Source organism: Babylonia areolata, chromosome 10, assembly GCF_041734735.1.
Source record: "Babylonia areolata isolate BAREFJ2019XMU chromosome 10, ASM4173473v1, whole genome shotgun sequence".
NCBI lineage: Eukaryota > Metazoa > Mollusca > Gastropoda > Neogastropoda > Buccinidae > Babylonia > Babylonia areolata.
The window spans coordinates 13,785,501-13,810,424 of record NC_134885.1 but is presented as its reverse complement, the minus strand read 5'-3'; the positions used below and the strand labels follow the sequence as shown (position 1 = coordinate 13,810,424).

At 41.2% G+C, this 24,924-nt stretch overlaps 1 protein-coding gene across 2 annotated transcripts in view; it reads left to right on the top strand.

Moving 5' to 3' along the window:
* LOC143286806 (cysteine--tRNA ligase, cytoplasmic-like) overlaps positions 1-24,924 on the top strand; it is a 401,107-nt gene that overhangs the window by 347,935 nt on the left and 28,248 nt on the right. For both annotated transcript variants that reach the window (XM_076594603.1, XM_076594604.1), the window contains exons 7-8: positions 14,637-14,777; positions 23,132-23,220. In XM_076594603.1, the coding sequence (XP_076450718.1) occupies positions 14,637-14,777; positions 23,132-23,220 (230 nt within the window). The remainder of the gene's footprint in view (positions 1-14,636; positions 14,778-23,131; positions 23,221-24,924) is intronic.

Here is a 24,924-nt window from a genome sequence, read left to right as displayed (position 1 = left end):
ACAACAACAACAACAAAACCCCCAGAAAATTTTGGTTAGGAAGGAACGGCCATAACTTCCAGACAAACAGGCAGCGAGTGAGTGACCAAGTGAGAGACGTGACAAAGTATTGGTGAACAATAACCATCATGATAATTATAACTAAACCATCACCATCATCATCACCATCATCATCATCATCATCAAATATCGTAACCATGATGCATTATTATCTGCAACGTTTTAGTGTTGTTCTTTTTGCAACAGAAAACAACAACAAAAAACATGGAAATAACAATAAGAAGAATGATGATGATGATGATGACGATGATGATGATGATGATGATAAAAATAAGTGACAATAAAGGTGCTGGAGATGGTGATAAATAGTTTTACGATGCTCGCTTGTCGAAAGCATTGCACTTTGCCCTGTGGAAAATGCATCGGACGTTAGCCAGTTTCCAACGTCCTGTGAGTCACGTGCACAGCATTTGCACACTGAATATCATCAACACACTATGTGGAGGCCGGTTCAGCTTGTGAAATATCGTGCTTTTTTCTTCTTCTGCATGTCCATCGCCAGTTTGACACGATAGAACGGGAGGGGAAATGTATGAATGGGTGAGCGAAAAAAATGACTGCATGAATGAATCTGCAAGGAAAAAGTTTCAGAAATAAGGTGGGTGTGGTGGTTTACGGCATGGAGGGATGGGTAGGGATTCATCCCTGATCTGGGATCCCGTGAATTTCCCAATGGCTGGGAGGAAATGGGGATCATGATACCATAAAATAAAATCATCATTATGTAACAGAAGGGCGGAAGAAGACAAAAAAATTCAACAACCCCCCTCCCCCCCCCCCCCCTCTCTCTCTCTCTCTCTCTCTCTACTTCATCACCCCCACCACCTTAAATGAGGTTAGACAGGTGTTTTGCTTCTGCATGTGGATTTTTCTGTATGTGGGGGAGAATGTGTGTATGTGTGTGTGCTGTGTGTGTGTGTGCTGTGTGTGTGCTGTGTGTGTGTGTGCTGTGTGTGTGCTGTGTGTGTGTGTGTCCAAGCCCAGCACAAAGACTGTGCACAGAGACGACGTTCAGCAGCAGCCAGCGTTGTGTACCTGTCAGGTGTATCAGTTACAGCCACACAACCAGCAGCAGCCAGCGTTGTGTACCCTGTCAGGTGTATCAGTTACAGCCACACAACCAGCAGCAGCCAGCGTTGTGTACCTGTCAGGTGTATCAGTTACAGCCACACAACCAGCAGCAGCCAGCGTTGTGTACCTGTCAGGTGTATCAGTTACAGCCACACAACCAGCAGCAGCCAGCGTTGTGTACCTGTCAGGTGTATCAGTTACAGCCACACAACCAGCAGCAGCCAGCGTTGTGTACCCTGTCAGGTGTATCAGTTACAGCCACACAACCAGCAGCAGCCAGCGTTGTGTACCCTGTCAGGTGTATCAGTTACAGCCACACAACCAGCAGCAGCCAGCGTTGTGTACCCTGTCAGGTGTATCAGTTACAGCCACACAACCAGCAGCAGCCAGCGTTGTGTACCTGTCAGGTGTATCAGTTACAGCCACACAACCAGCAGCAGCCAGCGTTGTGTACCCTGTCAGGTGTATCAGTTACAGCCACACAACCAGCAGCAGCCAGCGTTGTGTACCCTGTCAGGTGTATCAGTTACAGCCACACAACCAGCCAATAAGGAAGTGCCTCAGTGAAATCTAGACAACACTGGAGCACTTGTTTGTTGGGGCTTTTGGTTTCAGCCTTCAATGTCTGGCATGCTGTGGCTACAGCTAGTGCAATAACGGCAACAACAAAAAACCCAAATAAATAATATATATATATGTGTGTGTGTGTGTGTGTGTGTGTCTGTTGGGGCTTTTGATTTCAGCCATGACGTTCTGGCATTTTGTGGCTAGATCTGATGCAATAGTGGCATATCACAACAGATTTCTCTGTGTGAAATTCGGGCTGCTCTCCCCAGGGAGAGCGCGTCGCTACGCTACAGCGCCACCCATTTTTTTGTATTTTTTCCTGCGTGCAGTTTTATTTTTTTTCCTATCGAAGTGGATTTTTCTACAGAATTTTGCCAGGAACAACCCTTTTGTTGCCGTGGGTTCTTTTACGTGCGCTAAGTGCATGCTGCACACGGGACCTCGGTTTATCGTCTCATCCGAATGACTAGCGTCCAGACCACCACTCAAGGTCTAGTGGAGGGGGAGAAAATATCGGCGGCTGAGCCGTGATTCGAACCAGCGCGCTCAGATTCTCTTGCTTCCTAGATGGACGCGTTACCTCTAGGCCATCACTTCACTTACGGAAGTATATACATATATATGTGTGTGTGTGTGTGTGTGTGATGGAAGTATATATATATATGTGTGTGTGTGTGTGTTTACTGTAAACTAACTTGTAAACGGTGACCCGTCTATGCACAAGTTTTGCCCAAAAAGCTGGGGATGAGCATATTCCCTTGTTCATTAGCACCATAAAGAACTGGCTGGGCGTTTACTGCATGCGTGAGAAGTGTCTCGTCAAACTGGCCAAGTCTCCAAGATAATTCAGTGCCAAGAGTCAGAGAAGTCACCTGTGTAAGGACTGTTGATACAGGTGAGCGGTGTTACGTTGGACAACGGTATGCCCTGCTGTTCTCTGCAAACGCTTCCTTCTCAAACCAGCCATCGCTTGGTGGAATGACATGGTCGCATTTAGCTTTTTTGTCAAAGACACACCGACATCACATGCACAGTCTTTTCTTTATCCCAGGATGGAAATCCGCACTGCTTTTTTTTTTTCTTTTTTTTTTTTTTTTGCTTTTTTTTTTAATCCTTTTTAAAGAGAACCGATTCCAAATAGCAGACTGGATAAGCATTACTTCATAACTTTTTTTTCAAAAGTGGGGTGTGGGCATTTAGGAGTTATTTTACCCTGTGAACAGTTGATAAGGTACAGGACGTGTATAAGTAAGTTTACAGTACTTACATGTGATTCAGATTCCATTTAAACAGTCATCCGGAAAACAGAAAAAAAAGAAAAGAAATAGATTCAAACCAGAAACGAATAACACATCTACACATCAGTCTGTCTGTCTGTCTTGTCAGACTGCATTATCCATAATGTATCGGGCGGGACCTGTACTGGCGTGTACCTTGTTGGTCAAGTCAGCAACATGACGCCCACCCCCCACCCCCCCAAACCCCACTACCCCCCCCCACCATTCACCCCCCACACCAACCCCACCTCACCCCCCCCCCCCCCCCCCATCCCCTACCCCATAATCCCACTAGTCCTGCCCCCTCCCCCCTCTCAAAAAAGGGGGAAAGAAAGAAAAGCAAGCCAGCCGGAGAAGCTCCAGAAGAACTGGGGTTGAGGAGACGTGCAGACTCCTGAGGGGACAGGGGGACTGATGCAGTCCCTGCCATGGGTGTGTAATCGTTATCTCTCATAACAAGACTTGGGCGGCTTCAGAAAACGCTTCTTCGTCTGGGAGAGATGCATGAAAGTGCTGACTCCCCCCTACCCCGACCCCTACCCGTCTAGCTTCCTCGTTTCTTATGTCTTTGTCTCTCAGTTTGTCTCGCTTGCTCTCTCTCTCTCTCTCTCTCTCTCTCTCTCTCTCTCACTCAGGGTGCAAAAGGGAAGATGTGTTGAAGTATCCCTTGAGTAGAATTCTGTTTTTTCTTCAGAAGTTTCTACTGTAAACGATGGTTTTTCGTCTCGTGTGGGTGTGTGCTTCCGTGTGTGTATGTGAGTGTGTGTGTGTGTGTGTGCGCGCACACGCGCGTTTGTGTGTTTGCGCGTACGTGCGTGCATGTGCAGGTGTTTGTGTGTCTGTATGTATGCGCGCGCGCATCTGTATCTGTATGCGTGTTTGTATGTGTGTGCATGCGCGCGTGTGTGTGTGTCCGTCCTAAAGCCTGCATGATGGAGAATGTAACAGATCTAATTCTTATCGACCAACACACATGTTCGGTTTGTTCGCGTGTGTGAAGGGGAGAGAGAACAGTTGCCGCAAATTTATTATTTGCGAAAATTCCAGTAACTGAATTTTGCAGAAAGTGAGATTGGTGTGTGAATACTCTCTCTCTCTCTCTCTGTGTCTCTCTCTCTCTCTGTCTGTCTAGTGGTTGGTCAGAGGTGTGTTCCGAATGAACATTACCATTCTGACGTTGTTTTACTAACTTTCTCTTCATGATGCTCTACTGGCACGTAGGGCAGTAACGAAGATCCTCCACTCCTGTCTGTTTGGGGCCAGTCTCTGAACGGTACCCCAGGTGTGCTTCGGGGTCTGGAGTTCTCCTTCCACTGTTCTGTGCCAGGTGTTCTTTGGCCTTCCTCTCCTGCATCTACCTTGTGGTGTCCACTGAAGGGCTGTCCGAGTGATGTCTACCTTGTGGTGTCCACTGAAGGGCTGTCCGAGTGACGTCTACCTTGTGGTGTCCACTGAAGGGCTGTCCGAGTGACGTCTACCTTGTGGTGTCCACTGAAGGGCTGTCCGAGTGATGTCTACCTTGTGGTGTCCACTGAAGGGCTGTCCGAGTGACGTCTACCTTGTGGTGTCCACTGAAGGGCTGTCCGAGTGATGTCTACCTTGTGGTGTCCACTGAAGGGCTGTCCGAGTGATGTCTACATTGTGGTGTCCCCTGAAGGGCTGTCCGAGTGATGTCTACCTTGTGGTGTCCACTGAAGGGCTGTCCGAGTGATGTCTACATTGTGGTGTCCCCTGAAGGGCTGTCCGAGTGATGTCTACCTTGTGGTGTCCACTGAAGGGCTGTCCGAGTGATGTCTACCTTGTGGTGTCCCCTGAAGGGCTGTCCGAGTGATGTCTACCTTGTGGTGTCCACTGAAGGGCTGTCCGAGTGATGTCTACCTTGTGGTGTCCACTGAAGGGCTGTCCGAGTGATGTCTACATTGTGGTGTCCCCTGAAGGGCTGTCCGAGTGATGTCTACCTTGTGGTGTCCACTGAAGGGCTGTCCGAGTGATGTCTACATTGTGGCGTCCCCTGAAGGGCTGTCCGAGTGATGTCTACCTTGTGGTGTCCACTGAAGGGCTGTCCGAGTGATGTCTACCTTGTGGTGTCCCCTGAAGGGCTGTCCGAGTGATGTCTACCTTGTGGTGTCCACTGAAGGGCTGTCCGAGTGACGTCTACCTTGTGGTGTCCACTGAAGGGCTGTCCGAGTGACGTCTACCTTGTGGTGTCCACTGAAGGGCTGTCCGAGTGATGTCTACCTTGTGGTGTCCACTGAAGGGCTGTCCGAGTGACGTCTACCTTGTGGTGTCCACTGAAGGGCTGTCCGAGTGATGTCTACCTTGTGGTGTCCACTGAAGGGCTGTCCGAGTGATGTCTACCTTGTGGTGTCCACTGAAGGGCTGTCCGAGTGATGTCTACCTTGTGGTGTCCACTGAAGGGCTGTCCGAGTGATGTCGCCTTGCTTTCTTGGCATTGTCCAGTCCGTTTCCGCCGCTTTGTCGTGACTCTACTTTCCGAGGTGGTTTATTTGTATTTGTATTTCTTTTTATCACAACAGATTTCTCTGTGTGAAATTCGGGCTGCTCTCCCCAGGGAGAGCGCATCGCTACACTACAGCGCCACCCATTTTTTCTTTCGTATTTTTTCCTGCGTGCAGAGGGGGAGAAAAATCGGCGGCTAAGCCGGGATTCGAACCAGCGCGCTCAGATTCTCTCGCTTCCTAGGCGGACGCGTTACCTCTAGGCCATCACTCGATCTGTATTGCTCAGAAGGGCTGTGTGGCAGACTCGGTTAGCCGTCAGACTTGTGATGCAGTGGTCACCGTTGATCAGAGTTGGAAGCTCAGTTTGGTGTGGTGGTGTTGTGTCCTGAACAAAGAAAGGCGTTTTACACAGGTTTAACTCACTCCACCCATGTGTGTGTAGGCAGGCAGCCGACTTCAGTTGGGGAAGGTTAAGGCTGTGGGAGGAGAGGATTGGGCCCCGCCTTCCTATGTCCATCCCGAGAGACAGTGACTATGAGTTCACTGCCCGTATAACGCACCAGGCTGTTGGACCTTTTACCTCTTTTAAAACTCTATCACTTAACTTCCTTAATTTCCATTGCAGTGTGTGTGTGTGTGTGTGTGTGTGTGTGTGTGTGTGTGTGTGTTGGCGCGCACGTGACTGAAACCCACCAGAAGGACACAGGAAACGAATGATGAGTGCCTACAGGCAGAGCTCTCAGTCGGCCCTACCCACACAGGCAGCCTCTTGTCCACGTGACTCCGTGTTTGTGGAGTGCTTGGAACTTTGTCTCTGACCGAGGATGGGCGCTGTATATCTATATCAGTCAATCGGCACACACACACACACACAGATTTTGTTTCCCCATCTTCGCAATTTCCCTCAAGCAAGTCAGATAATTTACTTCGATTGAAAGTGTTTGTTTGAGTTTTGTATTTTGTGTCGGGGAGTGGAGTGTTTGTTTTCGTCTGAGTGTACTGCGTCCACAGAGTTCTCATTCTTTCTTTTGCTGCCCCCCACCTCCCTCTCCCTCATTTTAACCCTAAGTTGTGCAAATTATTATGTATTAAGTCACTTGAGAGTGACTCGACTTCAGTTTTGCCCTCACAGATTGCAGCCCCCACACTCCTCCCCCACCCACACACACTCTCCCCCCATTATCCCCGCGCCACTCCCTTCACTTCCCCTCTTCTGTTTTTATCTTATTTGTTATGTTGTTGTTTTGTTGTTGTTGTTCCTGCTGTTGTTGATGATGTTCCTGTCTGAAAAGGTGAGTCAGGTTAAAACTGGCCCTTCCAGTGCCGGCTTGGATTTCAGCCTCGAATTAATCAGCGACGATTGGCAACAAGCCCCCCCCCCACACCCCACCCTCTCCCCACCCCACCCCCACCCATCCGATTTCATTTTCTCCCCGCTTCGTTTTTTTTCTTGCGTGAAAAGGAGAAGGGGGGGGGGGGCAGGGAGAGAGAAGCAGAAAGGATGAAAACAAGACACGGTCAGCTATAGCCAGCCCCTCCTCTTCCCCCCTCCCCCCACTACCCCACCCCCCTCACCCAACTGTGTTCTCTGTGCAAAAACAACGTTCTAGAGTTCTTATATGGACAAGAGTTAGTGCAGAAAATAGAGAGCTCTTTAGAAATAAGCCACTGTAAAAGCTACACAGCGTGGCGAGAGATAAACAGGCGTCCTAGAGGTCTTATGTAGACAGAGTTAGTGTCAGAAAATATTTCTTATAGAAATAAGCCATTGGAAAAAACATACAGCAATGCGAGAAATAAACAGACGTCCTAGAGGTCTTATGTAGACAGAGTTAGTGTCAGAAAATATTTCTTATAGAAATAAGCCATTGGAAAAAACATACAGCAATGCGAGAAATAAACAGACGTCCTAGAGGTCTTATGTAGACAGAGTTAGTGTCAGAAAATATTTCTTATAGAAATAAGCCATTGGAAAAAACATACAGCAATGCGAGAAATAAACAGGCGTCCTAGAGGTCTTATGTAGACAGAGTTAGTGTCAGAAAATATTTCTTATAGAAACAAGCCATTGGAAAAAACATACAGCAATGCGAGAAATAAACAGGCGTCCTAGAGGTCTTATGTAGACAGAGTTAGTGTCAGAAAATATTTCTTATAGAAATAAGCCATTGGAAAAAACATACAGCAATGCGAGAAATAAACAGGCGTCCTAGAGGTCTTATGTAGACAGAGTTAGTGTCAGAAAATATTTCTTATAGAAATAAGCCATTGGAAAAAACATACGGCAATGCGAGAAATAAACAGGCGTCCTAGAGGTCTTATGTAGACAGAGTTAGTGTCGGAAAATATTTCTTATAGAAATAAGCCATTGGAAAAAACATACAGCAATGCGAGAAATCAACAGGAGGGTGAACATCTTGATCATTTAATCAAGCAATTAAAAACATCATTAGATAAACGAACAGACAGACAAATAGTATATAAATAAGTAAATAACAACGAACGAAGTCAGTAGAAACAAAAAAGGATAAAGAAAAACGTGAGAATAAAGACGCAAACACACACAGGGTTTTTTGTTTGTTTGTTTGTTTTTTCCTTTGTTTGTTTGTTGTTATTGTTGTTTGTGTGTGTTTGTTTGTTGTTGTTGTTGTTTTTTATGGAATAAATCAACATATTGGACGCCTATGAATTTAACACCCGACACCTATTTCTTTTTTTTAATGGTATGAGCGCCCGACTTTTAACACACTGAAACACACACTGTTAATAATCAAAGTCTCTAGCAAGATAATTCATGATGGAATGCAGAGAGAGAGAGAGAGAGAAAGGTGCGTGATATCGTCGGTTGCCAAACGAAATGCGCTGAAAAAATACTTGGTACAATTGTGTGTGCGTGCGCGTGTGTGTGGGAGACACAAAGACATACCACGAGAGTTACGGCTTTGTAAGGTTTGTAACATGTCTGTGATTGGGGATGAGTTTCATTTTATAATGGAATGTCCCAATTATGATCAGTTACGAGATAGATATGTTCCTAAAATATATTTGTCTCCAAATTTGTTTTTTTTAATTTTTGTAATATGCTCGAAGGAGGCAAAAAAAAAAAGAAGTCATTTTAGCTGTAAGTAAGATTATTAGATTTGCAAATGTTGCCAAGCTACACTTTTGGAGTTAAAAGACATTTGTGTTTTCTCAACTTTTGTGTGACATTGTTGTGTGTTTGGAAATGTTTGTTCTGGGCATGAAAACATTATTTTGCAGTAATCCTCCACACTGCAATACGAGTGAAAGGATAATTGAAACTTGTTTTGTGTGTCCAGACATGTAGTCTAGTGGCAATAAAGCACTGAAAAGAAGAAAGGAAGCTACAGTGATACTTGGTAACGGCGGAAAAACACAGGGAACTTCTTGATAGAGAAAAACACACACACACGTCACCAACAGCAACAAGATTCAAAACAAGTATTGTCAGAAGCCAATGTGAACTTCTTAATAGCGAAAAACACACAAACAGCTCTGATAAAATAGTACAATAAAATTATCGATATAATCCAGAGCGAGCTTCATGATAGCGAAAAACATACAAATGACAACAGCAACAAAATAAAATAAAAGACTTTTTTTTAAGTATTGATAGAAGGTTTGGTGATTTTCTTAACAGCGAGAAACGCACAAACAGCAACAGCATCAATAAAGCGAAAAACCCACAAATCACAACAAAATACTACGGTAAGATCACAGACAGAAGCCATAACGACAGCGAAAACTCACAAAAAACAAAACACTCAAATGAAATTATTGGTAGAAGCTGGAAATGGAAAGGAAACACACGCCCGCGCGAAAGCACACAACGACAACAACAACAACAACAACAACAAACAAACAAAAACTCTACAATACAGTTATTGTTAGCAGAAAGAAACAGTGTGAAGCTTTTGACTGAAGAACGAAGGTGAAGTTCTTGAAAGCAACGAAAGAAAGGGACATTTCTGATAACGGGGGAAACAGTTTCAACTTGATTGAGAGCAATCAAACTCTGTCACTGGAATGTCGCTGAAATATCAGATTGCGGGTAAATTTAGAACAGCCATCCATCTTGTTTCTGTCCGTTTCGAACTGAACGAGCAAGACTTCCCTCTCCCTTATCACCTCTGTGCCCCCCTCCTCCACCCCCACCCCCGGGACTCCCCTTCTTTCCGCGAAGGAGTGTGGGTGGGAGGAGGAGCGTGAATTTTATGCATTCTGGAAACGATTGGTATGATTGGGTTGGGTTTTTTTGGGGTTTTTTTTAAGTGTCACTCTGTGGAATATGTGCGTTGTAACCTTGTATCGCATTTTTAACCATGTACATTGTTATCATTTGATGATTGTTTACTTTGCACGCCTGTATCAGAAGGCCTGAGGATGAACTGGCTACCACTTGCAGTGTTCGGGGGAAAGAATGTTGTTAAAACTTTTACCCTTCGCCGCCACCACACGCAACTTCTTTCTTTTGCTTGGGAGGGAAAAAAATACATTTCTGTGCATATGCTTCTTTACTGGCGTGGACTTTTATTTATTTGTTTCTTTTTACATTACTCTTTTTGTAAATGTTTCATGTCTACAGTGGTTTCTTGAACTTTAACTTATTGCCCATTGAGTCAAGTCATTCTGAAATTTCGTCATTACGTGGGGGTGGGGTTCAACTTGATACACTCATTGCCATATGACAAGCCATTTTATACCCCCTTTAAACAAAAATCCTCCTCCCTTAAGACTTAACTGTGCATGGCGAACAGTGTAGGCCTATTGGCTACAGAGAGAGAGAGAGAGAGATTCGGATCAAACGCATTGTCCAGTTTACATTGATTTTGATATAGAAAGAGACGTGCCAGTTACTTTTGAATTCATTTTCTAATTAATTAGACATCAGATTTGTGCAGATCAGCTTGAGCCTGATTCTACCCGTGTGTGACAGTTCTCGTCAGCGACAACACAACCCTGGTGCCTGAATCAGAGCGGAGGGTCAAACTATTTGTAAATTGACCACCTTCCAATGCCTGAAACTCACTGTACTTTGACCACCTACCTAATGTCTGCTGCACACACACACCCCGGTAAAGCCGGGTACAGATGGCAGTGTGATATAAGAGGTTTATTTTGTCCCTGATCGAACCTGTTCACTTCGCACTACATGGGTCACATGGCACATGGCCTTCGTTCACCGTCACCAGTACACTTGTGCGGGAAACGGTATCATTGGGGAACGACAATTATGTAAAAAGTAAGCATACATTTTTGTTTAAGAAATATATGTTGTTATTGATCACTGAGTCCAGAATGTTGGATCCCATGATGTTCATTTTAACCCCCAGTTGATATAACAGATGCTTTTGAATACAGAACATGACATGCGCTTTTTGTAGACTTACAAAATATTTTGTCGGTATGTTTGTATTCGTGTTCGTTGTTGTTTTGTTTTTTTGTGTGTGTGTTTTTCATGAGCTTTTATTTCTCCCCAATTTTGCCTCTCCGCCCCAAACCTCCATTCCCATCTCACCCCCAATTTCTACACTGAGGACTGAAGCTGTGGATCCCAGAATTCAATTAGTGCAGAGTAAACCGCCTGCTGTTTAAATGGGGAAAATGGCAGGGTTGTGACAGAAGCCAACCAGCAAACACACACGGCGCCACAAAACATCTGACAGGAGAGTGGTCACCAAGGGGGGATAACTCGGGATGGCGAGAACCCGTGTGCAAACATCTAGGAGAGAGGTTGCGGCTGGAAATATTAAAAACGGCCGTGTTTGGTGGGGGCTCAGCTTCCAAAGAACACACATGCATACGCATGCACGATAGCACGCATGCACACACACACACAAACTCTCACGTACGCACACACACACACACACACACACGCACTCACACACACTCACGCACGCGCGCGCGCGCACACACACACACACACACACACACACACTTTCGCACACACTCACGCACACCCGCGCGCACACACACACTCATGCACACACACACACGCATACACACACATTCTCTCTCTCTCTCTCTCTCTCTCTCTCTCTCTCTCTCTCACACACACACACACACACACACACACACACACACAAACAAACGTGAGCGCCCGCACGCGCCCGCAGCACGCACACACCAACAAGCACGGGCGCACGTAGCACGCCCAGTGACAGGGCCAGGCAAGCAGACAGGAGGAAAGTGGAGCCGGGTGAAGAAGACGTGGCGTGGAGGTGACAGATAACGGCAATGGAGACGTGGGCAGAAGAAACTGATTAAGGGCTTCCTTAGATGTCACTCCCAATAAACTGAGGATGATTGAGTAAAAACTTTTAATGCCCGGCAGGTATAAACTGAAACAGATTTTTTTTTTTCTTTTAGGGGGAGGGGGGTATAAGGGGGAGGGGTGGAGGCGAGAGGACAATATTATGCACGCTACAGTTTAAAAGTAGTCGCCAGCATAAATTGTTGGATTAGACTGTCAACTTCTTCTTCTTTTCTGTTTTTGATCTGTCTTCTGAAATGAGGTGACTGTGTACTTTTGGAGCAGTGATGGGGAGAAAGTTGTAGTAGAAATCACATTTGTGCTTGTTTTTTGTTGTTGTTTTTAAATGCACTTTTTAAATTTTTTTTCTTATATCTTACTTATGTGATGTGCCTTGAGCATTATTGTATTTTCGTGGAAGACGCGATAGAAATAAACCATCTTTTTCTTGTTGTTATTGTTATCATTGTTCTGTTGGTGGTGGTGGTGGTGTTATTGTTATTATTATTAATGAGTGTAAATCCGAACCCTGGAGAAGTGTGAGTGAAAAAGCTGAAGGTGTGACTGTGGAATGACGGGTGGTGAGTGAACGAACATTTGGAAATCGAACTTCCTGCAGCTATACCTTCAGAATTCATCAAACTGAACCGTGGTCATTAGACCGAGCTTGGCACATGTTTTCATTGTGTTGTTCGTTTCAAGCTTTATATTGATGATTGCAGTTCTCTCATTCTTCAGAATAATCACTGAAGTGAATGGTGAACCACAGATTAATCATATTATGTAATGTGTCTGTTGGCGAGCTAAACTGATTCGTCACCTTCGTATGATTCATCCTACACATCACATGACGTCAGGGATATGCAATAATTGCCACGTTTTCTGCATAGGGGCACGCGCGCGGGCGCGCGCACACACACACACACACACACACACAGCACATGCACTATCGCATGGACGCACGCGTCGGCAAATACTCTCACACGTACACATACACAAACTCGCACGACCGGACGCAGGCACACATGCTCGCGCACACACTGCTGTGAACGTTTCGAGGGAGAGATGATGATGATGATTTCTTTATGTGAGGTACCCGGGTGTGTGGGGGTATATACTACACATATTGCATACGGACTTCTCTGTTTTTATGAAGGTTTGGTGGGAGGAAGATCAAACATAAATATTTGCGTTTGCACACATACGCGCGCGCGCATGCACGTACACACACGCGCGCGCACACACACACACACAGTGATAAGTTTTGAGTTTCAAACTGTGTCAGAGCATGCGGACTGTTCCATATACGCAACACCACATCTGCTTTGAAATAAAATAATATAAATATCTCCCTTTTTTTTTTAATCAAAAAAGGTGGTGAGCAGATGCCTGGCCAGTGCATCAATCCAGCGCACTGGTCAGGCCTTGAGACAGATCTTGGCCACTCCTTTTGTTGATTTTATTTAATTATTAAAGCCAGTTTCCCTGGGGAGTTTGTGTGTTTGTTTGTTTAATCATTCCTTTAATAATGCATTTCTAATTCAAGACGATGCCCTCAAAAGACAACACACACACGCACACACACAAACTGTAGGTTCAGTGCCTGTTTGGACTGTTTGGCCTATCGCTTACATTTCGTGCTGTCGTGCATGACCTTGATAAGTCCTTCTCTCCTTCACCCTTTGTGTCTACCCGTTGTTTTGTGATATATCCTTAATTGTTTTGCAGTAGCCTTGAGCACAACAGTTTTTATTATCGAGAGATCTAAGATGGCGAGAAAATTAAAACCGGCGTCTTTGTATATATAATACTTGTTTGTGAAAATTTCTGCATTAGAAAGAGAGTTGAACTTATTTCTGTAAGGCGCATAAAATTTCTTTTTTTGTTTGTTTGTCTGGCTTTACTTTCACTCTACGAGGCTGTATGTTCACCGCGTCATGTAAATTGGAAATGTTATTGTATTCCAGGCTTTTCCCGGTGTATCTTATGAACGAAACACTATATTTTGAATTAACTAAGTGTAAAAAGTCTTTACTTTTTGTTGTTCTTTTTTCTTTGTATGCGACTGTGTTTCTGCTTTCACATTCATAACAATGAACAGTATTGGGGGGGAGGAGTGGATCAGCTGACATGTGATCCATGTTTTCCGTGCTCAGCCATTTTGTGTGTGTGTGTGTGTTCAAGACCAAACTCATTTTTGTGCACGCACGCACACACACTCTCACATAAACGCACATTTTCATTTTCTACGTGTTTCTTTTGCATAAAATAACCATTATTTAATTTATTTGCCACATGTTTAGTCATTCATTTATTTATTATCTGTTTATTGGTTTAACATTACTTATGCGTATACTTATTTGCATAGTCATTCACAACTTGATGATTTGGTCAATTGATCGATTGACTGAACAGTAGATTGATGTTAGTGATGACCTTCACCTTGCAGAAGCAGATAGGTGTACTGATCAGTGACGACCTTCACCTTGCAGAAGCTGATGGACAGATAGTTGTACTGATCAGTGACAACCTTCACCTTGCAGAAGCTGGCAGGTGTACGACCTTCACCTTGCAGAAGCTGACAGACAGGTGTACTAATGAGTGATGCCCTTCACTTCCAGAAGCTGTTAGACAGGTGTACTGATCAGTAACGACCTTCACCTTGCAGTAGCTGATAGATAAGAGTGTACTGATCACTGAGGACCTTCACCTTGCAGAAGCTGACAGGTGTACTGATCAGTGAAGACCTTCACTTCGCAGAAGCTGATAGACAGATGTACTGATCTGTGACGACCTTCACCTTACAGAAGTTGAAAGATAAGTGTACTGACCAGTGACGACTGATACTGATCAGTGACGGCCTTCACCTTGCAAAAGCTGATAGACAGATAGGTGTACTTATCAGTGACGGCCTTCACCTTGCAGAAGCTGATAGACGGGGCGCGCGACGTGCTGGTTGGCTGGCTGGACAAGAGGCTGGGGTCAGGGGTCACGGACAACAGCATCTTCTCCGACCTGCCCCGGAAGTGGGAGCAGGAGTTCCACAGGGACATGGAGAGCCTTCAGGTGTGTATATTATTTTCTGAGCGATGCGGGGTTTGTTTGGGGGTCATTAGGGTGTGTGTCATTAGGTCATGATGTTCAGTGCTGGGGTCTTGGTGTGAAGGTTTCAGTGTTCGAAGGGGGTGGATTCCTTGGTGTCTGCCCGGGCGTGTGGTCCATCTGTTTTTGTTGTTTTTTGTTTTTTTTAGTTTGTTTTGTCTTTTATTTTATTTTTTTAGTGGGCTGGGGGCTGGAGGAGAGTGTGGGTTCCGCTAATGACTGTAAAATACAGCGTTGTAGAATTATCACCTACGTACATCATTTGTCTGACAATGTTTTGACTTACCTGTGTAAACAAAGTGAGTCTATGTGTAATAATCCGGTGTTTCGGTTTTGTGTGTGTGTGTGTAGTAAATTTTAACATATTCATTTTATCAGGAAATACTTAATTAGTAAACTGACACCAAATTGGACTGGCTTAAAATAGCAAAAAACCAGTCATTTCCATACATTCTAATTATAATGACATTGCACTTCTGGGAAAGGCGCCAGAAATATTTTCACAAAAAATTACTGTTACATTTTTCTTTCTTATTCACAAAACATGGCACTTTTATGATAATTGCAGTTGTTTTATCATTATTTGTTCAAATCTTTTTTATGAATATTGAAATTACATTGATGCATGCATCTCTCAGATTCACCGAAAACAGGCTTTCCAACAGGAAATAATTTCAATAAACCATGGAAAATAATTTTCTTAGAACGGATCTTTTGTGCTATAGTTTTACACTCACTGAGTGACTAAGCGTTAAGTCTTACACAATATAAATACACCTTTTTTATTTTTTAGATAGCCTGTTTTAGCGTCCTAGATTACTGCACTTTATTTGTTACATTTTCATGGTTTGTGTAAAACGAAAAAAAAGCAAGATGGTGGTACGTTCGTTTAGTGACTGAATCCGCATCAAAATGGAGTAAAATAACTTACATAAAATAAAAATCGAAATCCATTGAATATGGGTTACAACATCTACTAGGTCTAATGGTAATATCGTTTCATACATGCACAAAAATTGCCGGTAAAATAGGTTCTTTAATTTAGGATGCTAGATAGGACTTGACCGAGATTGGTTAATTTTGTGCATAGTCCGAATCACAGTTAAAAACTTACTGGTTGTCCGTCCAAAACTGACCAACAAAATCAGCAGATTTTCTTTCTTTTTCAGGTTTTTGCCGAGAATGTTGCAGTTTTGCTTGTACTACGCATGCGCGTCTGAAGATTTTTTTTTTTTCCCGGTGTCTAAATCCAGCAGATGAACAAATCTTGCTGTTAGAGCAGCGTGCGTTTTCACGGATTTCGACATTGTCTTACTATATTTTTGGCATTCGTGCCGCAGACGTAAAGCTCAAAGGCTCGTACTGGCTTATACATTTCAGACACTGTCATAACAAGTGTACACACCCTCAGGTCACTCTCGTGAGAACAGCATAGAGGCCACGATGAGCAAAATTTTTCAGAAGAAAAGAGGACTTGCCCGCAGTGATTTTCGTACATGTTACGACCGAAGATCTGTTTGAAGATTTTTTACAATTTATTGAAGTAAAGTAGTCGCCCTGATGTAAACAGGAAAAATTCTAATGTACAAGCACAAGATCTATCTACATACGCATTCAATTTTTTTGTTCGAATCGCGGACGATTTTCCCTCGCACCTTCGGTTGCGTAGATATGCGTAGATCTGGACTGAGAAAACGGCAACATGTTACGGTGTGCCTAAGGCGAAGGCAACGTGATTTTTCTTTGCCACGAACATAATGTCGTAAGTAATTTAGTTACATGAAAATAACATGACTTAAAGAATGTTATCACCCCAAATACAGTAATTAATTTATCAAGCTTAAAACATAAGCATGGACGCGAGTGGCTGAGTGTGCTTTGGCCCCAGTTCTGAACGTTTTTCCCTCATGTTCATGATATATTTACTCCGGAACACATCAATATATTATCATATTATTATCGTTGTTATTATTTTTTCTATTGTTTTGTTTGTTTCTTCTTTTTTTTTCCTCCGGAACATATTAATATGTTATTAATCATACGCCGATCATTATTATTTTCTGGAATTTTGTTTCACAATTTTTTCCCTGCCCATTACTGCTTTTATGTCCACCCATTTTTTTTATCAGTTTTCAACTTAGTCTCTTTCTAGTTTCTTTCTGTCAAAAAAAAAAAAAAAAAAAATCTGTTCCCCTCATACCTTAATAAGAAACCTGGCATGTATCCTGTATTTATCAAGAAATGTAATGTTTGTTCACGTGTCACAAGTGAGTCTTGAAGGCTTTGCCACTCTTGTTATTGTCATTAAATTTGATTGTGTGATGTTCTTTTTGTTTTTGTCCTATAATGGCAGTATACTGGAAGCAGGAATAAACACTAGACCTGCTGCCCCTGCTGATATGAAGGCTGGTCCCACAGGACTTTGAGTCATATCCATCTGGGGTCATAAGTTATTTTTTCTTTAAAGGCACCCAGTTATTTTAAACATTAGGTCCCCATGCACATTCTGTAGGGTCAACAACAACTACAGAGCAGTTATATCATTTTATTCTGATTATTTTTATGGTAATATTATTGTTATTAAGTTGTTGTTGGGTGGTTGTTTTGTTGTTGTTTTTTACTGCTACTGTTGTTTTGTTGTAGCAGTTCCAAAAATAAGTAATCAGATCAATAAATAAAGACATAAATAAAAGTCAAGTCTGAGAGAGAAAAAAAAAAAGACAGTGTACAATATGTGCACAGGTGGACAGCATTTTGCTGTGGACGGACTTCAGAATTAGGTCATTTATGTGGAGCGGAGTGGTGGTTTTGTGGTAACACGCCCACCTAGCAAGCAAGAGAATCTGATTCTGGGGGCACAGGGTTGAATCGACCACTTGTGAGAATTTTCTCTCCCTTCCCCTAGGCCTTGAGTGGTGGTCTGGATGCTAGTCATTTGAATGAGACAATAAACCGAAGTCATGTGTGTAGCATGCACTTAGAACTCATTAAATAAAACCCACAGCAACAAAAGATGTGTCCTTGGCAGAATTCTGTAGAAAAATCCACTTTGATAGCAAAACAAATACACTTTCAGGCAGAAAAAAAATTTTTTTTTAAATATGGGTGTTGCTGCACTCCTTGGGCAGAGCTGTCGGAATTTCACACAGATATGTCTGTTGCAACAAAAAAGTAATACAACACAACACAATAATTTTCTGTAATATTTCAACAGATATCTGTATCTTAAAAAAAAAAAGAAAAAAAAAGTTATAATTTACAATATAAACACAGCTGGAAACCTTTATTGTGTGGAATTACTGCAGACTGAGATCATTCTCTGTAATATATAATCTGATACCTTTTTCCTTCCATCTGTACATGTTATCTGTTTTTGTTTGCAAATATATAAATCATTTTGCATAAAGAAGCAGATAAGAAAACAAATATGCAAACTTTTCTTCAAAAAAAATAAGTGGTGAAGTATCTTTTTTTCTTTTTCTTTTTTTCTTTTTTCTTTTTTTTTGAAGCAAATGTATGTGTGATAGTAGTACTAGTAGAGCTTGCAATTAACATCCACCCCCCAAAACTGTGATGACACCATCTACTACTATTACTGCTGAATATTGTTATAGTAATAGAAATGATAATGATAATAATACAAAACCTCAGAAAAGAATGTGGGGGTGGGGGGGGGGGGTCTTGTTGTTGGGTTTTTGTTGGTTGTTTGGGGGTTTTTTTTGTTTGGTTGGGTTTTTTTTGTTTTTGTTTTTGGTTTGTTTTTTTTTGCATTAAGAAAATAAAATAAAAAATGTGTGATCATATGCATTAGTATGGGCATTTGTGTGTTTTGCTTGTGCTATCTTAATTCTTATGTAATTGAAGACAATAATTTTTTTTTTTTAATCATAATTTTCATTGTTGTTGTTGCTTTACATAGAATTAGAAATGTTTCAATTCCATCAGTGTCAACCTATAATTGGCAAAATGGAAAATTCTCCATGGTTGAATTTCAGAAATTGGGGGAATTTTGAAGTTTTAGAAACTGAAGGGACTGTAAATAGAAATAGATTTTTTTTAAATCATGTAGATATGTTCACTTAGTGTCTGTACATATATATAAATATATAGACTGTCTCTCTCGCATTGGTCTCTACAGTCACAGGTGACGCTGCTTGGTCCAAGCAGACAGCCCAAATAGACATTAGGTCAGATATACTCTATCCATGGTCAGCCATGACTGAAGGAGGCCTACTATATATATATATATATATATATATATATATATATATATATACATGTGTGTGTGTGTGTAAGTATAGTAATGTAATGAATGTTTAATTAAAGCTAAAATTATAAAAACCCATGAGGTGTTGTGGGGGGAAAACACTCCAACAAGAAGATAAATTAAAATCAGGACCGAGCTGCCTTCTTCTGAATTAATGCGGATAGTTGAAAGGCTGACAGGGGAAGCTGAGAGGTGTTTTGTTATTTAAAAGTCATGTGCCTTATGAGTCATTTCATCCCTATGAGCCCCTGTCAGTTGTCAGTTTCAGTCGGCGCTTAATCCCTTTCAGACGGTTTTTCGCAATTCACCAATCAACTCAAACGCTTTGAGCATGCTCTCACACGGACAGATATGCACCCGATCGGTACCGGATGAAAGAACACAATTTTGGTGTTGGTTAATTGCCAGTGGGAAATTCAGAGGTTCAGTTCGTGCAGTCGAAACCTTATTTGGAAGACTGCAATTTGATTGGACGCCAGGGAGTGAGGTGATTTTTCTGGCTGCAACATGATTGGGCGCCAGCTGTGGGCAGGGCGGTGGGTGTCAGAATTATTTCCATCTCTATGATCACGGACCGTGTACCCGCTGTCCTGATCGACCTTCAATTCCAGGCTTTCACTGTTTGATGAAAGGCATGCACTTCCGAGAAATTCTGCATGTTGTGGCGTCTGAGCTACTCGCTTATTAAGGGGTGGAAAGCACTAAGACAGAGAGGATGAAAGCTGGTACCGAGACTTTGAAGACACGTACAGGCACATTGATTCTGGTCGCCCTTTTCAGGGAGGATGCCCGTCCCTTCTTGTTCTCTCACTGCCCCAGTTTGGAGCTGGATGCAAAGCACCGCTGCTCTGAAAGAACGGATCTCCATTCCGTGACGGGAAATTTAAAATTCTTTCCTCATTTGCAGGAAAAAAGCTTGAGTGCAAGAAATTGTCTTCTTTCATACTATGTTTTGGGTTTTTTGATAATTTTGTTTTTGCTCTTCTTCTGTCTGCTGGTTTCCCTGTTCCCTTCCCAACGTCTTTTTTTCATTTGAATTAGAAAAGAGTGAATTTAACAGCAGTGTTGTCTCATACTTTTTTTTTTTCCATCTCATGATACATTCCTCATTAATATTTTATAAGCAGGGTGTTCATTTCTTGGTCTGATGCATTCTCCGTCAGAGTGCAAAAACATCTGTATGTATGCTGTAGATTAGCATTGTTAAAGATTCTTTTTTTTTCCAATATGCTTTTGTACAGTTTTAGAATTACTCGACAGGGCAAAGTACAATGATGTCTGTTCCTGTGTTTGGACGTCTGAAGACAAGCAGATTTATTGCACAGCACAACACACACACAGGCAGAGCAGTCAAGTCAGTTATGGATTTTATACCCTGGGAATGGACTTAACTCATTTAATATTTATTTGATATTGTTGTTGTTCATTAGGTCAGGGCAAGACAATATAAGTATTTTTAATAAATGTTTAGAAAAATGGCAGCTCATCATTGTGCTTGTTTAGATTGTGATTCATACAGACAACACTGTATATGTTTTTGTATGTATGTCAGTGTGTGTGTGCAATTGTATTTGTATTATTATTCTTGTTGTTGTTGTTCATGAGCCAGCCACTTTATTGACAGTGTGCATGTGTGTGTGTGTGTGTGTGTGCACGCATATGTGCACATGTGTGTGTCTGTATGCTCTTATTTTCTTGATTATTTAATTATCTACATATTTTTTCACAGTAAAAACTTACTAATTATTGCAAAATTGATTTTTCTTTTTTTTTCACCTTTTGTGTGTGTGTGTGTGTGTGTATGCAGAACTGCATTATTTTTTTCAGACTCATCTCTTTTGATTGCATGTTGCAATTATTTATGCCATGTTTTTTCAAGTTCAATCAGCAAACTTTGTATAACTATTTATGGGTGGTTTGTTTTTTTTAATCAAATTTTTATTTTTGCATAGATTAATCAGAGTTCAGAACTTCAAAGATGTATACCTCTACGTAATAAATTGTGTTTAATCTGCACTTCGCACTATCCCTTCTGGATCTTGGGCAACACACGTCTGATTCATGCAGTGGAAGCAAAGCTCACTTTAGTCTCTCTTTTTTTTATGCAGTACCTGCATGTAAATGCAGTTGAATGAAGAAATGGATAAATAAATGAATGAATGAATACATAAGGAAATAAAGGAATAGTGAAAAATAAATGAAAAGTTCACAGATGAATAGCAGAACGTGTGTGTGTGGTGATTCGGGGAGGAGTGTGAGGACAGTGTCACTGAATATGTCCCTACTAAACCCTCTGCCCAGCCCCTCAAAAAAAGAAAGGTGAATGAGTGAATAAATTGATAAATAGACAGATAAATGAATAAAATAAATAAATAAGATTAATAAATGAAAAAATGAAAATTTAATAAATAAATGAATAATAAATAGAACAATGAAATGAATGAATGCAACAATGGGGCAACCCACCCTTTCCATCCCCAGGAAAAGAAACATATATAAAATGCTTTAAGAAAAGAAAAAACAAAACAAATATAGTTAATTAACTAATCAGTAGATTATTTAACAAATGTACAATTAAATGAGTATATGGATGGAAAAAAATGCATGAAATAAATGCATAAACAAAACAAAAATAAATTCATGGATTAATTGATAAATATATAATTGAATCTATTAGTTATTAGATAAATGGTATAAGTGAATAAATAAATAAATAACTTGCGTTTGCTCAAAATTTGTTTTTAACTGGTCTAACAAGCTGAAGGATGTCTGTCCCTTTTTGCCTGCCTCACTGTCTGCCATGTCTTTTCCCCTTCCATTCTTTTCTGTTTCCATTCCCATTTAGTCAGTCTGTGACGCCCTTTCTTCAGTGAACCATTCGTTGATTAACTTATTTTATTTTTATACTTCAAAATGTTACATAGTGGGCAGTTCACTGTTACGATAATGTGTTTTTGTTGTTTTGCGTTGTGCTGTTTACATTTTTCTATGTTAATATAAATGTAATATATACATTATGTGTGTGTGTGTGTGTAAAATTATTCGTTTTTAAGTGGGTTTTTTTTAGAGGGGTATGGGGGTGGGTTGGGTTCTATATTTCCATGATTAAAATTTTTTCATAAAATATATCACATGTGGTCTGCTGCTCTGTTGTTGTTGCTTTGTGTGTGTGTGTGTGTGTGTGTGTGTGTGTGTGTGTTTAGATACTTTCATTTGCTTCTGTTATATGAAAATGTTTAATTGAATGTGTGGTTCTTTTAATTATTCATTTATCTGCCAACCTGACCATTTGTCTTTTTTTCTAAGATAATTTTTCGTCTATTTTCTTTTCTTTTTTTCTTTTTTTTAAACTTTTACTAGTCATTTAGTTTTTCTTTAAAATCTTAAGTGATGTATTCATTTATCTGTACACAGTTATTGTTTATTGTTGGTGCACTGACTGTCAGAATGAGCTCAACATAATCATTTTTTTATCATTTTGCATTTGAATAGCAGCAGTAATAAAAAGAATGAGTTTTGGTTGGTTTGTTTTTGTTTTGTTGTTTTTGTTGTCAATATTGAATAACCATTTTTTGTCATCATTAATTATTGTTATTGTGGAGTTGGTTTTGTTATTGATATTCTTTGTTATTTGTTTTGTTGTTGCTTATTGATTGATTTAGTCATTCATTTATTGGTTTCTTCATTTGGATCAGTCATAGTTATGGACAATATTTTTATTGATTACAATTCATTCTTTGGTTTCATGCACAGCCCAGTACTAGCAAAAAAAAAATCTTCACATCAGTCAGTAACCTTATGTTGGGATGTTTGTCTATTGTTTGCATGTTTCATTTCTTTCATTTTGCTTTTTTTATCTGTTTGTTTTCAGATGACTAGTGTGTTGGTTTGATTTTGATTTGATATTTTTCTTTTGTTACGACAGCATAGAATACATCAGGTTTCACCATTGTTTCTTTTACCCTGAGAATTTTTTTCTCTATATCTTTCCCTTACACTTACATAATGTACTCCATTCCTTTCTCATTTCCCTACCTGGCCTCTGCTACAGGTCCTTCCAGCCGACGTCCTGACCAGAGTGAGCGAGTATATCCCTGAAGTGATCGCCTATGTTCAGAAAATCATCGACAATGGCTATGGGTGAGCGCTTTTCTCCGTGCGCACATGTGCGTATGATTCAGTTCTGTTGCCTCGCGTTCCCCTGTCAGGGGCTGAAAGGCCGGCCTGACTCCAGGTGGGTGGGCTGGAGGAATATGGGGTGGGTTTGCAAAGGCGTCAGATGTCTGCTTGTACCCTGAATACCCGGCGGGGTACAAGGCTGGGTGGGTCTGGTGAATGGAGGTTTGATGTTGAATTATTACGAGATTTGGGGCTTTTGTTGACGAGGCGATTGAGGAGACGGGGGTTTAATTTTTCTCTGACACCCCTTGTGTGGAGAGGGAACTCAGGGAGGGTTTTGCCTGCTGGATTGGGTTTTTGACGTCAGGTAGGGTTGTCGGTGATGTGTGTGTGTGTGTGTGTGAAGTGAGGGGGGGAGGGGGGAAGTGGGGAAAAGACCTGGGGAGTGTTATGTTTGTGTTGTATGTATGTGTGTGCATGTTGGTGTAACTTTAGTTTGCAGCTCATTGAAAGCAATGAACATAAACTGGTCTCCAGTTCTCATCAGGCCTGCGAACCCTGGATGCCAACTGTAGAGAAAACTGTGACAAAAGAGAAAAATGAAAAGAGAAATTCTTGTTTATTTTCGGATACATATTTTAAAACAAAATTGCACTGTTGCGTTTTTGTTTCCTTTTTTTTTGTTTATAATTCTCTCTCTCTCTCTCTCTCTCTCTCTCTCTCTCTCTCTCTCTCTCTCTCTCTCTCTCTCTCTCTCTCCCTCTCTCTTCCACTTGGTGCTCATGCTTATTAGATTATAAGATGGGATTTTTCTGGTACACAGGAAGTGGGACTTATGTTATTGTTATATTTTTAAGGGTGGGGTTGGGGGCTGGTGCTGCTTGCATGTGTTGGAGACTGTCTGCAGTTGGCACCCACGGTTTGCTAGTCCCCTGTAGTGACATGGTCATCACTCACATAGTTTGCAGTCAGAAACTCTGTGATGGAACTGTGAACTGGTGAGAGTTACTCTACAAGATGCTGAAGGAGACTTATTTTCTTTATTTACTTGTATTTGAAGTAGTCAGAAAGAACATCCTTTTTTTCTTTTAATTGTTTATCTTATGTTGCTTTTTTATATTAGTACTCATACTATTCTTAAAAAAGAAAAAAAAAAGAAAAAAAGCCTGCTACCACACATTGTACACTCAGTGATGAATAGTTAACATAGTAAGTTAAAATGGAAAAACAAGTGCAGAAAAAAGTAGAGAAATCATGAAACAGTTTTTGGGGTGTTGTTTTTGGGGGTGTTTTTTGTTTTGTTTGTTGTTGTTTTTTGGTTGGTTGGTTGGGTTCTTTGGTGGTTTTTGTTTGTTTTTTTCCAGTCAGATGAGGTGAATGGATTCCAAAATATAACGATGAATAGATAAGTTTCTACAGAATAAAGGTCAGCAGCTCAGACAGGTATTGTATCAAACAGATACCTTTCTTTAATATGTTGAACCCCATAAGATTAACTGCTCCGCTGTTGGTTTTCATTTACTTTGTAATGTTGTTACCACCACATTTATTAAAGGTAAAAATCATTCTGGCTAAAAAGAAAGTATTTTCAAGAAAGTTATTTCACTGCCATATGAAGTGGGGTTTTTTTTTTTATCTGCTCTGAGACATTTAATCTGGGGAGAAAAAAGGTTGAAAATTTCTTGTGTAAATTGAAATTGTTGATTACCAAATTTATATGTGTGG